The following is a 15,382-nucleotide window of genomic DNA, read 5'->3' on the forward strand; positions in this document are numbered from 1 at the left end:
AAAGTTTTGTCCTGTCACTGTACTGTAAGAGTGTTACCCAAGCAGCTTAGTTACTGCAACAAAACTCTATACTTGAAAGGACAATATAATTAATCAAATTGTATATTATAATTTTCTAGTATAATTAATCAAAATGCATTGATGGGACTCATGCACAGGGCAAAGGCCTTTACATTGTATTTCATAACAAAGTTAGAACTTTGGAAAACCACCGAAAACTCATCCAGCTAAAAAAAAAAAAAAAATTCTCCAAACTCAGCTACATCTGTATATAATATTTACTTCTCCTAAGTGAATAAACAACAGTGACATTGCTTTTTAGATATTTGCTTTGCACCTGTGTGTAGATAAATATTTTGCTGTCGGGATAGATAAAGATGGCGATTAAGCTGTGAGATAAAATGCATGGTTTTAAGATGGCTAGAAAAGATGCATAGTAAATGTAACAACCAAATCCGTATATAAAAGTACCCTGAGTACATACTAACCTATACATAGGTACCTGTAGCTGCAAAGTTCCTGATCCAGTCTTCTTCCTTTCTTCCTTGCTGCTGTTTTTCTGTATTTTCATGAAAGCAAAATATGCAAATTAACCCTTTTTTGTACTGTGGTTGTGGGTGCCAGCATCTACACCCCCTCCTCTGTGCATAAGTAGTCACGTAGCTCAGCTCTGACCAGATCTCGCTCGGAAGCCTGGCGCCATACATGGAGCTGTTACTGTACATACACAAGATCTAATAATAACAGAGCTACATGAATACTTATGCATATATTAATATGTAAAAATAGAAAGGGGTGTAGGAGCTGGTAGGTGAGTGGGATGGTGCAGTGAGGGGTCGAGGGATGAACCCAGTGCACCAAAGGTCTGGTTTTCATTAAAATACAGAAAAAACGGCTACGAAGATTAAAAGAAGACCAGCATTGGGAACTCTGATCTTTTTTTAAACTTTTGACTAATCTTCTTCCCAGTTTTCTCTATGGAATATAGTGCAATGTCTAGTAATGTTTTTATGGGGCAAAAGTTAGCAAAAGTTTTCTGAAAATTGCCCCAGTCTACAGTACGTCTTTACTGATGATCTTACTAACAATGCTATTAACAAGGACATTCATGATCATTTTATATTTTAGGCTACGGACAGAGAAGGAGATCCAATTAAATATTTGATAGAAAATGGAGATCCTCAGAAAGTCTTTAATCTATCTGTGAGGTAAGATATCTAGTTGCTCGTAGTTGTTTATCGGTTTTACCCTTTTGAGCTTTCTTTGTTTTGTCAAAGTGTTTTGTTTATTAAATGTTCTATATATCAGGAATATGAAGCACTGCTGTACACTCTAGGAATATTAGAAGTTATTAAAGTCTTCCATATTCATGTAGCAGTACAAGGCTGCCTGCAAAGTTCATTTATATTTTAATATTTATGATTTATAGTTACATAGAAGGTCCGAAGTTGATGCAGAACCTCATTTAAAACAGTTAGAGCCCCTTTACACATACAGATTACCTGACAGATATCTGGCAGATTTATGCAGCCAAAACCAGGAATATATTTAAAAAGAGGAGCAATATCAGTCTTTCTTTTATAACCTGTTCTCTGTTTATAGTCTGTTACTGGCTTTGGCAGCAAAAATCTGTCCGATAATCTGTGTGTGTAAAGAGACCCTTAGGGAAATATTCCTGTTCAACGTTGATTGAATTACTCATACGGCCTTATTCCCATGTTCCGTGCACACTCCTTAAAGACTAATTCTTTTATTTTTCAATAAACAGAGCCATAAAAGAGCCTGCTTCTTGTTTGCCTAATTGTACTTTCTAATAATATCCTTCATTTTACCGTAAAATATACCAAATTCTACTAAAACTTTGCCATAAGTTAAAAGTTGCCATATTATGATTTGTGTAACTTTTCTTATTCTTATGTATTTGGAGGCTTGCTTAAGGCCTTGGGCTGCTATAACAATGGATTGACTTCATGTGATATAATTTTAAGAAGGCAGCTCCGACTCCTGAACCACAACTGACATGACATATAACTAATTGAATGCAGCTGTTCATTTTGTATGGTTCTAAACAATTAAATAGCCAGCATTGAAGATTAGTCCGTGTTGACTATTGATAGTATTAGATATGAAACACACTTAACTTCTAACCTGCACCATACAACCTCAACAGCTCCATGACAAAAACAAGCTTCTTGAGTCAATAAGGGGTGAACAAAAACAAGGTATTGACCCTGTTGTAAAATATTTGTCATATGCCATTGATGATAGTTATTCTTCCTTATGGAATAGGAGCCTTTAGGCTCCGTCAGGTGCCAAAGTGTTAATCCCATGTCTGTCAATACATACAAGATATAACCACTGTGAATAAAATACCTATGTCTTGTGGATGAATCACCTCTCCTCTTAGCATCTGTAATAGTAACACAATCCATTACTGTATGGAGAAGAGAAGTTTCCATGCATACACACAGCACTTTCCATTGAAGCTTTGCCCCAACATTTGATTAACACCTTTTGAAAAGATTACCATGCTTTTCCTAGTCGAATAAATTGGTTGTGCTTTGTAAACTGAGAGCTAAAATATATTCATTAAGAGATGAAGTAGGGTGACATTATTACTGATTTGTTCCATTCTTTTTATGTTTGTAGTTTAGTTTTGCATTTAGTCGACATACAACCCAATATATTATTTAGCAAATGATGTCTTAAATTAAGTTCTCTTTGTGTTGATAATTCTACTTACAGAATTGTTCTGTTTTATAGAGATTAACCTCATGACACGAGCATAATAATGTGTCATTAATGAGTTTCTATGAGCATCTATTGAAATGCTCAATGGATTGTTGCAAACAAACACAGTGGTGCTCTTCTGAGTAAGAGGCAGAAACATGTTTCCAATATAAATAACGATATTTCATGCTGAGCTATAACTCCAGACAAGTAAAACATTTAAAATGCATAAACCTGGCACTTACATTTGTCACAAAAAGTATCGCAATTCACAATAACGCTAAATCTATCAGCAAGGGCAGTGACGGATACAATTTATTTTTTACAATTATCATTTTCGAATATTGCTAATGGCTTAAAATCTGGTATCTAATATACAGTATGTCAACTATCGAACTGCAGAAGTAAATATTTGTGGCAGATTTCCCGGTAGCATACAGCAGGTTCATCTATGGTGAACTTTTAGTAATCTATAGAAAATGTGTCAGGGAATTAAAATCTATGGAGTGAATGATGGAATTACCTTTAGGCATTGTACGACTGTGCCTCTAGATAGCGCTTCCCTCCATATAAACATATAAATATACCAAATTGCGACAGTTCATATGAAAAAATTATATACATACAGTATATAGTCATCAGGGAAAAAAGAACTTTCAATTTTATGGTTTTAATAATAATTTCAGTATTTTTCTGCTATTTCTTCTTCTTAACCCAAGAAAATCTTCTCAAAAGTCAGAAGTCGTCTTATACGACGCGTGTCCTCTTATAGGGCAGGTGCTGAAAAACTTCGGAAACCGGACTGGAGACCGTCTGGTCCGCTGTTTTATCTTACCGGTATTACTGTACCTCCTTCTCTGCCCCACAGATCTCACTGCTGTCTGATATTTTTATTAAGTTTTATTTGGTTTGCGTTGAAAGAGGGGTAATCTTATACAGCAAGTATATTCTAAACTCTGTATTTTAACTGGAAAAGTTGGGGGTTTTCTTATAAATCACAATGATAAATCACACTGATAAATCACACTGTTAGGCTGTGCTCACACAACGTCAAAAATAAAAGGAAAGCCGAACGATTTTGAAATGTAAAAAAACAACAGTTTTTGCCGTTATTTAACTGATTGCAATGGCAATGCATTGAAGTTAATGGGAAGACGGATGTCCAATGCACACAATGCATTGAATAACAGACTTTTTTTTTTTACTGTGGACGTCAAAATAATGAACATGATCATTAGTTTCGGACGTCTTTTGCAAACAGCAGACGTTTATTATTATTTGTTCACACAGTTTTTCTTTTGTCAACGTTTTTTCTCCATTTTTACTATTAAAGTCAATGGACTTTTCAAGACTGAACACTGAGCTCTTTTTAAGTCTGAACACCCAGACCCCAAACAATCAAAACTTTTAAAAACTTTGACTTTGTAACAAGTCATTTTTTTTAAAGGACTGTTTAAACTAAAGGTTTATAACAGTGTCTGGTACAGCTTTAGATTTAGTCCAACCTCAGACCATCTATTGGTACTTTACACCAAAATTGTATAGCTGACATCTTGTATAACTGTCATCACTACAATATGACATTATTGTGAACAGTGTTAACACTTTAAGTGACTATTGAAATATATTTCAAAAGAAATTCCCGGCACTCACCAAATCTTCTGCAAGGTGATGAATTTATTTACAAGTGCAATACAGACAGACAGATAAAGGACGCGTTTCGGCGTGAAGCCTTTCTCAATAAGTCTCTTGAGAAAGGCTTCACGCCGAAACGCGTCCTTTATCTGTCTGTCTGTATTGCACTTGTAAATAAATTCATCACCTTGCAGAAGATTTGGCGAGTGTCGGGAATTTCTTTTGATGTATTGTGCCTTGGCCCGGGCACCACCACATATCGGAGTGCCGACCACTACTTGTTACACGTATTGAAATATATTGACTTTAAACATCACCCCTTGATACTCTTGTAGGAGTATGTATTGTACTTTTTAAGGCTATATTCCCAGACATATTGCGTTCTATATTAGCAGCCTTCTATTTAATGAGACAGACGTGTTCCCCCGTTAGGTTCCCGGTTCCCGAAATGGGAACATAGGCCTAATGCTGAGAATAATATGAACACTAATTAACAACATCTTGCTAACTACATATTCCTGTTTTTTTTTTAGCTCTGGACTTTTAATCTTGGCAAAACCTTTAGACAGAGAAAGTACCGACCGTTATATTTTGATAGTCACAGCATCCGATGGCCGGCCTGATGGTGTAAGTCTCTAATTTTAGCAATTCATTGTTTTCATTGAATAAATGTCATTCAGTCATTTCTTTTTTTGCAAAATAACAAGGTTCACTATATATATATTATCTATCTATCTATCTATCTATCTATCTATCTATCTATCTATCTATCTACATATATATATATATATATATATATATATATATATATGTTTCTGAGCTCCATCACATATATCCTACGGCTGTATCCATATTTTCCAGGCAGTACTTGGGCTCCATTCACCTTTTCCAGACAGCAGTATTCAAATTCTGATCGAGTTTGTGTGAACCCGAACTTTCAGCAGATTCGCTCCTCCCTAATAAATACTATATTAAAGGGGTTATCTGGATAGCCAAAAAGATCCTACCTGTTCTGCTTGCTGATGCTCTGCTATCTTCTTCTGGCCATTTTGTCAGGGCAGGTGCAAGGTGCAAGCATTGTGTGCAGGTGAAGCTTGTATAAGATGTTGAATAGCTGCCTAATGTTACTGATGTTGCAGCGATATCAGTCAGCTATTGGACATTACATATTGGCATGGTTTTGCCTGTAGACAATGCTCACAATGTGCACCTTCCCCCCTCTTTTCTAGGTTTAGGTATACTAACGAGATAGAGAGGAAAGTGGAGGAAGTGGAGTGCTGCGGAGCAGGACAGGTAGGTCCTTTCCTGGTCCCTGGATAACCCCCTTAAAGTGAATCTGCCAGCTGCAAATCATGTCCCAAACTGATCCCACTGATAGATAGCTGTTCGTCTGGCTTCACAACACTGCCTTAAAATCATGAAAAAATGCCAACAAAAATGCCATGGACAGAGAAAGGAGAGAAGGGGCGCCTTTTAGTACAGTAATACATGTAAAACAAAGGGAGTGAGGATAAGGTGAATTAGTGTATGCTCATTTGGATGAGTTGTGCAAACAATAGGCACAGATCTATCAATCAATCCAATAATACCGCTGCCAGCTCCGGGTCAATGACGCAATTAGGAAGGCCTAGCTCACTTGAAGGGTATCCCTGTCCCAGATGGCCTTTGCTGGGCCTCTCTGTGTTTCCTAACAAAAATGCCATGACCTTTTTATTTATTTATTTTTTGCAAAAATGGCAGGGGCCAGATGTTAGCTGTAAATCAATGGAAGATTATGATATGCCTTACACATATGTTTTTTTTCTCTCCTCTCTAGCGATTTTGAGACTCTGTGGCAGTTTTCATTTTTTCCCAAAGGCAGCATGCTGAGGGTTTGGTGTTTCCTTTTTTTTTTTGCAAATTGGCGTTTTTCTCCCATAGACTTCAATGGGAATGTTCTAGTTGTCTCAAAAAACAATTTTCCCCTAGAATTTGGTTACTCTTTTGCTCCAGGAACTATGTCAGAGGAAAAGCAACTATAGCAGAGGAAAAGGAAGTTTGGCCATATTGGTGTACACAAACGCCTAAACCACAAAAATGATTATTCACACACAAAGTCAACTCCTCCCAGTTTCCCAGAACTGGACCCAACATCCAGGGAGGAGCGTCACGGAGCTGAGCAGATTTCAAAGCCCCACATTTCGCTTTGTTCCTAATGTATATTTGTTCATGTCTAGTTGTTCCCGCCTGACTTACAGTAGGGCACATTAATCAAAGAAGTCATGAATTCCTTCCTCTGCCTACCTGTAAAGAGAATAGCAGTCCCTTGACTGATATTTTCTGATACCACTTTATTAGAGAGGTGGTCATACAAATGATTTACCAATTACATGGCTGTTGCAGGCCACATCCCTTGATCTGTAACTCTCTGGCCAATGTTTTGTTAAAAAGGTAAGATTTCTGGCAGATTTCTGTAGATGTATGGCCTTTGCTGGGTAGCCTTCACATGTTATCAGGCACACTTTATTCTTACGAACACAGTCACTTTCAGGAAATTAATACCTTACCAGTGTAATGTGCACTTTATAAAAGCATAAATGTTTATTTAGGTCACTTCATGCCCTTGTTTTCATTGCTCTTTGAGAAAATAGGAAGCGGTAAGCTTTTAATTCTGCATGTAGTGAACCATAACAGGTTTTATGTACCGTGCTTCTGTGACCTGCAATGTTCCAGCAATGATGTGTTTTGCAAGCTTGGCCTTTATGTTTAACAACTTTGCATCATTACTGAAGATGTTTTTATGGTAGCGTTGATATTCACATACAGTGCCAGCTGCTATTTTATCACTGTAAATTCAAACAAACAATCTAATATATGCAATGGCATTGTTTATTATCCATTCCTGGCACTAACATGAATAAAGACATAATAAACAAAGAAACTGGGAGACGATCAGGCACCGACTTGAAGGTAATATAGTTTGTAATTGCTCATGATTTTGTTGGACATTAGGAAGTTTGAAAGCAAATAGCAACTACTTATGTCTGAATGTATTAATAACCTTCTAAGTAATATTTATTAAAACTTGTTGGAATAAGCAGGTTGTTTTTGAATAGAGAAAGAAGTAATATTCTGAGACTAATAGTTAAAGTGGTACCAGAGGGAAAAAATGTTTTCAAATTAACTAGCGTCAGAAAGTTTTGTACAAATTTGTAAATTATTGTTAATTAAAAATCTCAAGTCTTCCAGTACTTTTCAGCTGCTATAAGTCCTGACACAGTGACACAGTGTTCTCTTCTGCCACCTATGTCTAATTCTAATACAGTTACAGATCTGTATAATTCGCTGACACCAGTTGATCTGAAAACATTTTTTTTTTCTCGATCTGGAGTACCCCTTTATATAACAAAAAAAAAAAAAAAAGAACTGAAACTAAAAGGATAATAATACCAGAAGAAATTGTTTAATAGAAATTAATACATAAAATATAGTTGGCATGTGGTGGTCAAGAAATTCTGATCCATTCATCCGTTGTACAAAATAATCCCATTTTTCATATGAATCTAGTATTCTTGAATTTACTGATACAACAGCCATAAAATAAACCATATTTAAAGCTAAACCAATAAGTGATCCTAGAGATCCCTGCTTGCATATTCATCCATATAGATTCTAGACATGGGACATACTGTAGATATATGTTGCCATATCCACGAAATAAACTTACTTTTTTAGCTAAAAGCAATGCAACATAAGAGCATTAAATAGGTTATCTGGAGTTTGAAAAACATGGCCGCTTTGCTCCAGAAACAGGGCCACACTTTTATTCAGTTTGGGTTTGATTTTGCAACTCAGTTCCATTGCAGTGAATGGAGCAGAATCCTAATACCACGCACAACCTAGAGACAGAAGTGGTGCTGTTTTTAAGGGGGGGGGGGGGGGATCTTTGAAGAAAGGCAATTTTTTTTTTTTTTTACCAAAATCAACTAGGAGTCAGTGAGTATACCATTTCACTGCAGTGCCTTCTCCACTGTAGTCAAGAGACATGATCCTGAACAGAGAACTGCCTCTATTATTCCCACTAAGATTTTGCGTCATTGAATATTAGCACATGTAGTCCCATTCAGAAATGACTAAGCCCAATCTTTAGGAGAAATTGTATCTCCTTAACCAACATTTATAGCACCTCTCAAAAGAGGCAAAATTGATTATATTATGAAAATCAGATGTAGGGGACAAGCATGAGTTTGGGTTAACAAGCTCAAGTTTTGTATGTTTCTTTTATAGTTACTGAGTGTAGGTCTGTCCAAAAATTGGGGTAAGCTGCAGATATGACCTTAATAAAAGAGTAAATCTCTAGGTGGGAAGGGGAATTATTCATAATAGGATTACAAGCTGATGAAAAATGTGCCGAATCGTACCTAGTGTGGTGCGACATAAAGACTTTGGGACAGTAGCTTCTAGGAGTGAGGACCACAGCATGCAATTTTTGCAAAAGAAAAAAAAAAACTTTGGGGGGGATATATCAAACTGGCTTTAACATATATATATATATCTCATATTTTTGCATTATAAGACACATATTCCCCCCCTAAGTGGGAGAAAAAACTCAGTGTGTCTTATAAATCAAAAATGCCGAGCCCAAATGCCAACATGCTGCTGTTGACTGCCGATCAGCTTCCACAAATGACTGGCGCAGTGTTCAATCTGCCCCTGCTGCCGACTCCCCAACCTTCTGGGGACATGGACGCCAACCTACCCCAGCCCAGAAGCTCTCTTCCAGCAACCGCTGACCAGCCTCCAGTGCCGGCTGTCGCTACTCACTGGTCTGGCATTATCCGGCGCCAAGTTTAAAAAACTGCACCTCCCGTCGTTGGGGACATGCCAGCCGGCCTGCCCCAGCCCTGGGAAGACTCCTCCAGCCTTCACCTTCAATGGCAACATAAACATAAGAGGAGAAACAAGTGTTGGCTTAAGCAATGATCTGAAGCTGCTGATTCAGTTGACACTTGTATATCTCATATCTGTGCAGTAATTTTTTTTTTTTTGCTAATAATGCGTGCCCATGGTGATCTCCCCTCCCACCCCCACCCTACACATCCACCCTACACATCCACCCTACACATCCATTCTACCCTCCCACCCTCAACCAGTGGTGTTCTGGGCGCAGTGGTGGTGAGTTAACATTCAATGACCTATGAGCCTTTACAGCTAATTGAGGGTTAACTTCCTTGCACCACTGCTCCCAGAACTACCTGATACATTTTTCCCATAGCTATATACAGGTGTAAATGCAGCTCAGCTCCTACTCACTCGAATGGGGGCTGAGCTGCAGTTAAATATCATCACTGCTACACAATATATATATAGTCTGGTAACCTAGGTTTTTTCCCCAATCACAGAAAAATTTTGAAAAGGCTTTTCACAGATGGTGCTCATGCAGAATTTCCAAAGATGTATTTTAATAGAGATAATGTTAAAATAGCTGGAAATTGAATAAACACAGCAATTCTCCTGAGTTTCAGATTACTATTACAAATCAAGATGAATAATCCATCATTAATATGCCCAAATGTCCAATTGCTTTCAGTAGAACCTCCATTTTATAACAAAATTATTTTGTGTGTGACACAAAATGTTACTGATAGGTTACAATTTACTATTAAGTATCACTTACTTATAGAGAGGTTTTCTTTCTTGTATTTCATGCTAAAACTTAAGATAAAAATATTACTTTCAAATACTTTCCATACTTTTCCATTTCCTAAGGTATGAGTCATTACTCTTATATTTTTTTTTATTTCCATTGTGCTGAGATGTTGCTGGGTCCTGGATGAAGGGGCCTATTGACAATAAACAGATCACAGGCCTTCAGCACTCAACTAATTCAAAGGAGAACTAGTCAGTCAGTATTCCGTTTATATACAGCGCCACACGTTCTTCTGCACTTCGGCCAAATATATCAGATACATTGTTTTTTTGTTTTGTTTTTTAGCTGATTGGCACTGGCGGGGGTTCTCAGTGGTGAATCTATTCAATGGAGCTGAAGGGGATATGGGGGGTGACGGGCCTGCCCCCTAGTGGTCCGAGGTTGGCCAGTGCATGGGAAAAGAACGGCGCTGATCGTATAATGTAAAAAAAAAAAAAAATTACCTGATCATACATTCACCTTAACATTAGACCCACTGAGATTTTGGGTCGTAGAACAATTGAAAACTAGAAAATGAAAATGACTAAGGCTTGTTTCTTGGAAAAATTGTATCCCCTTAACTAATATAGCTCCTCTGAAAAGAGAAAAACATTGAATTCTTAATGTTTTATTTTTGTTCTTTGTTAAGACATTGCCTTAATTTTACATACAAGTATTTTTACATTAAAAGTAAAATATTTTAGAAAAGAGTAGAATAATTGAGGTTTTGTTACATCCTCAAAATGTCTGAAACTTTTTTGTTTTACCTGCCACATCATGGAAATGTAAAATTGTAAATCACGGAATCCGTTGCCACTTTCTCATGGAAAGAGCCAGGAAACTGAACATGAGATATCTGTTAGGAAGATTTGTTAGGAGACCGTCCTTGTAACTGCATTTAGAGACAAATTATATTTTACCAGTAAAATACTTTGGGTAGAATCCATCAACTCAAATAAAAATGAACAAGAACAAAAGTGTACAACAAGTCAGCACTTCATCTCATATGGGAAATGTATCATGAAATGCTACAAAATTTAACTTGAAAACAATTTTAAAATATTTTGGCAATTTGATTGGGGTAGGTACGTTAAATCCTAAATGTAGTCCAATCTGCAAGCAGAATGTAATAGAGGAGTTAGGAGTTAAGCAGATAAATAGTTTTGTAGAAAACACCCAGCATAACTAGTAATTTATTTATTTAAACCTCTGATCATCCTGAGTTTAGGAGTCCAGTAGGAGGTCCTAATCTGTAACTGACAATGACAACCTTCAGTCACTGATAGTACCACCCACTGGACTTTTAAGTCCAGAGTGAGCATAGGTTTAAATCATTTGATAGACCTATAGGTATAATAAAATAGACATATTTAAAAAAAAAAAAATCACAAAAACAAAAAAACAAAACTTGGCAATGCCCCATGAGTGTCTAAAATTAACAAATATTTCCCATGCATATTTATTCCACAAAGGCTAAGGCATGTAATGTGCTGCTGTATAGGGATTTCTGTGGGGCCATAATTTATAGTTACTAGAAAATGAACCCGGCGCTCCCCGGGTATAAAGTGTCAGTGTGCTATTTAGATTTGTTCTAAGGTGCCCAGAAGGCCAATCTATGTCTTTTTTTGTTGTTGTTTAAGGTGAAATCGCCAGTAGCCCTTATACCTGACAGTTCTGCACTGTTTATGTAAATTTGTAGCTTATGCACATTAGAAATAAACTAAAAACTTTAAACATCCTAAATACTTAATAGCCAAACTGAGATGTCATGTGATCAGACTGTATACATAGCTTGGTTATATACAACATTGGCAGTGTTATATACAGAGCCTGGTTATATACAACATTGGCAGTGTTATTTACAGCCTGGTTATATACAACATTGGCAGTGTTATCCAGTCTGGTTATATACAACATTGGCAGTGTTATATACAGCCTGGTTATATACAATGTTGGCAGTGTTACATACATAGCCTGGTTGTATGCAACATTTTCAGTGTTATTTACAGCCTGGTTATATACATCATTGGCAGTGTTATATAAAGAGACTGGTTATATAAAACATTGCCAGTGTTATATACAGAGCCTGGTTATATACAACATTGGCAGTGTTATATACAGCTTGGTTATATACAACATTGGCAGTGTTATGCTGAGCCTGGTTATATACAACATTGGCAGTGTTATACAGAGCCTGGTTATATACAATATTAGCAGTGCTATTGACAGGTGTCTAGACATAAAGATTTTTACCTGATACAACTCTGGAGCAACAACATTGTCCATGCAGAAAACATGCAGAATTCAGATTTATGCAGCCACCTGCGGTGACCGGCCTTGGGCAATGTTTATTGTCATTGTAAATGATGCTTAACAGGAAACTGCAATTTTCTAAAAGATATTGTTTCATCTGAGTTTATCAGTGAAATTAGTGTATACCTGTAGTGCATAGTTGGAGGGGTTCTGTATACCTAAAGTGTATAGTTTTTAAGGGTCCCGTATATCTGTAGTGTATAGTTGGGGGGTGGGGGGCTGTATACCTATAGTGTATAGTTGGGGGGTCCTGTATACTTGTAGTGTGTCGTTGGGGGGGCTGTATACCTGGAGTGTATAGTTGAGGGAGGTCCTGTGTACCAGTAGTGTATAGTTCGGGGGGTCCTGTATACCTGTAGTATATAGTTGATGAAGGTGCTGCATACCTGTAATGTATAGTTGGAGGAGGTCATGTATACCTGTAGTTTATAGTTTGAGGGTCCTGGATACCTGTAGTGTATAGTTGGTGGAGGTCTTGTATACCTGTACTATATAGTTTGAGGGTCCTGTATACCTGTAGTGTACAGTTTAAGGGTCATGTATACCTGTAGAATATAGTTGTTGGAGGTCCAGTGCACCTGTAGTGTATAGTTTTGGGGTCCTGTATACTAGTAGTGTCATGTATACCTGCAGGGTCGTATTTACCATTAGGCACTCGTGGTCTGCCTAGGGCAGCACCCTGCAGAGGGGCAGTACCAAGGAGCAGGGGGAAGGAAACAACTTTATTATTTTTCTAGTCTCTCAGCTCCCGTTTAGAGTTGCCAAAAAATATGGTGTCTTTTCAAGGGGGGGTATGGCGGTATTGGTCAGGTCTGGTATGACAGTGTTATCCAGTCACAGTATGGCAGTATTGGTCAGGTCTGGTATGACAGTGTTATCCAGTCACATTATGGCAGTATTGGTCACGTCTGGTATGACAGTGTTATCCAGTCACAATATGGCAGTATTGGTCAGGTCTGGTATGGCAGTGTTATCCAGTCACAGTATGGCGGTATTGGTCAGGTCTGGTATGGCGGTGTTATCCAGTCAAAATATGGCGGTATTGGTCAAGTCTAGTATGGCAGTGTTATCCAGTCAGAGTATGGCGGTATTGGTCAGGTCTGTTATGGCGGTGTTATCCAGTCACAGTATGGCGGTATTGGTCAGAGCTGGTATGGCAGTGTTATCCAGTCACAATATGACGGTATTGGTAAGGTCTGGTATGACACTGTTATCCAGTCACAGTGTGGCGCCATTGGTCAGGTCTGGTGTGGCGGTGTTAAATGTGACGTCTGGAGCTATAATCTACCAATCTACGTATTCTGATGCTAATTAGTGAGTGAAGATGGGGCATCTTCAGGTTTAGTGCTTAGGGCAGCAGCAGCTGGTGAAACTGCCCTGTATACATGAACTGTATAGATGGAGTAGGGGGCCCTGTATACATGTACTGTATAGATGGAGTAGGGGGTCTACCAGTTATTTCTGTGGATCTGTTGTGAGGCAGCTTCCCTAGCAACCACAGCTCCCTGTGAAAATGAAAGTAGTAATCCTATTGGTTGCTAAGGCTCTCAACTGCCGTTTACTGCTGGGCAGAGATGCAGCTAATTATATCACCTGTGTGTGCAGTGTGGAGATATTCCCATTCATTTCTATGGGGTGCACTCCCCCCTTCCCCTCCCCTCCTGTACATCTGGCTGGGACGGGACCTTCGCTCTAACCTTCCCGGGCACCCAATGTATCAGTGTGCCAAATTTGGGGTCAAACGGTTCAGGCATTTTGAAGTCTATACAGGACAGACAGACTGACAGACTTTCATTTTTATTATACAGATAAAGTAGTTCCTATGTACCAAATGTGATAGAATCTAACAGAAAAAAATCAGAGACAAAAAGGAAACCACAGACATGTGGAGGTAAAGAAGGATCAAATAGAAGTATGAGGATGTTCTAGTGCAGCTCAGTGGACTCTGAGGTTGTATGATTCCATAGTGTGAACATGAGCATAAGGCAATATAGATGTAAGACAGACATGATTATTTGTACTGCTTGGCAATTAAATGAAAACAAAATTTAAAAAGCGTAATAGATTATGCAAATGTGTCCCAAAAGGAGTATGGGTAGAGATGAGTGCATTTGCGTGATTTGCCTGAACCCAATCACTCAGTATTAAAATTCAAATGCTGAGCATTTCCAGTGCACTCGAACCTGAACCTGTTCTCTCATTTCTAAGTATGAGATGTTTTGTGGTTGTTCCCGGTTTGGTTTAAAAAATATCCCACAAATATACGGATATTTGGAGTAAAACTATGTATATTCTGGTATAACTTACTGATGACAACCAACTAATAAATTTTTTATGCGCTGAGTTCAGATCTTTACAGTTTGTCATCAAATCTGGGCTTTATTCCATCTAGAAGCAGCATTTCACATCTAACAATGAATTAAAGGGTAGGAATAAGGCCAGAATAGCAAGAGAAAAAAAAATCCATGGAGAGGATGTTAAAGTCACCTCTGTTGTCTTAACTTGAAAATAACACATTAAACTGTCATGGTAAATGCATTTTTCTTTAAAGTGTCATATTCGTTGTGTCATCAGCAAAATAATGAATTGATACACATTTAGTGACTAGAAAACAACATGCAATCAGTGATACCCTAAATTGTGGACTTAAATAAATGCTTTTCACAACAACTCAAATTAAATGGTAGTAAAAACATAAAAATAAAAATCTGCAAACGTTTATAAACCCAGAAGAACTCTTCAATCAATATAACATTTTATCTATTGTTTAGGAAATGGGCAAATCTGCTTGGTGCGAAACAAAAGCACATCAAATGCCATTTACGTAAAATACAGTATTTATTTGTACAAAAGTAAATTATTTCAAGTACAATGAGCAGTAGTTTGTTTAAAGCTCCTGGCTCAAATCTCAGCTTCTGGCTCAGTTCTGGAACCATGAGGCTGATGAATTGTTTGCACATGACATTTGAAATTATAGATGTACTATGGAAAAGTATAGCAAGGACCAAACAACATTACAATGTTTAGAGCAGTGCT

The 15,382-nt window shown here is 37.7% G+C and overlaps 1 protein-coding gene across 1 annotated transcript in view; it reads left to right on the forward strand.

Moving 5' to 3' along the window:
• Positions 1-15,382, forward strand: part of PCDH15 (protocadherin related 15) — a 796,162-nt gene that overhangs the window by 363,722 nt on the left and 417,058 nt on the right. Inside the window, exons 15-16 of the mRNA XM_069981835.1 lie at positions 1,129-1,208; positions 4,899-4,992. Coding sequence (XP_069837936.1) covers positions 1,129-1,208; positions 4,899-4,992 — 174 coding nt within the window. The remainder of the gene's footprint in view (positions 1-1,128; positions 1,209-4,898; positions 4,993-15,382) is intronic.

Source organism: Dendropsophus ebraccatus, chromosome 8 (assembly GCF_027789765.1).
Source record: "Dendropsophus ebraccatus isolate aDenEbr1 chromosome 8, aDenEbr1.pat, whole genome shotgun sequence".
In the NCBI taxonomy this organism is placed as follows: domain Eukaryota; kingdom Metazoa; phylum Chordata; class Amphibia; order Anura; family Hylidae; genus Dendropsophus; species Dendropsophus ebraccatus.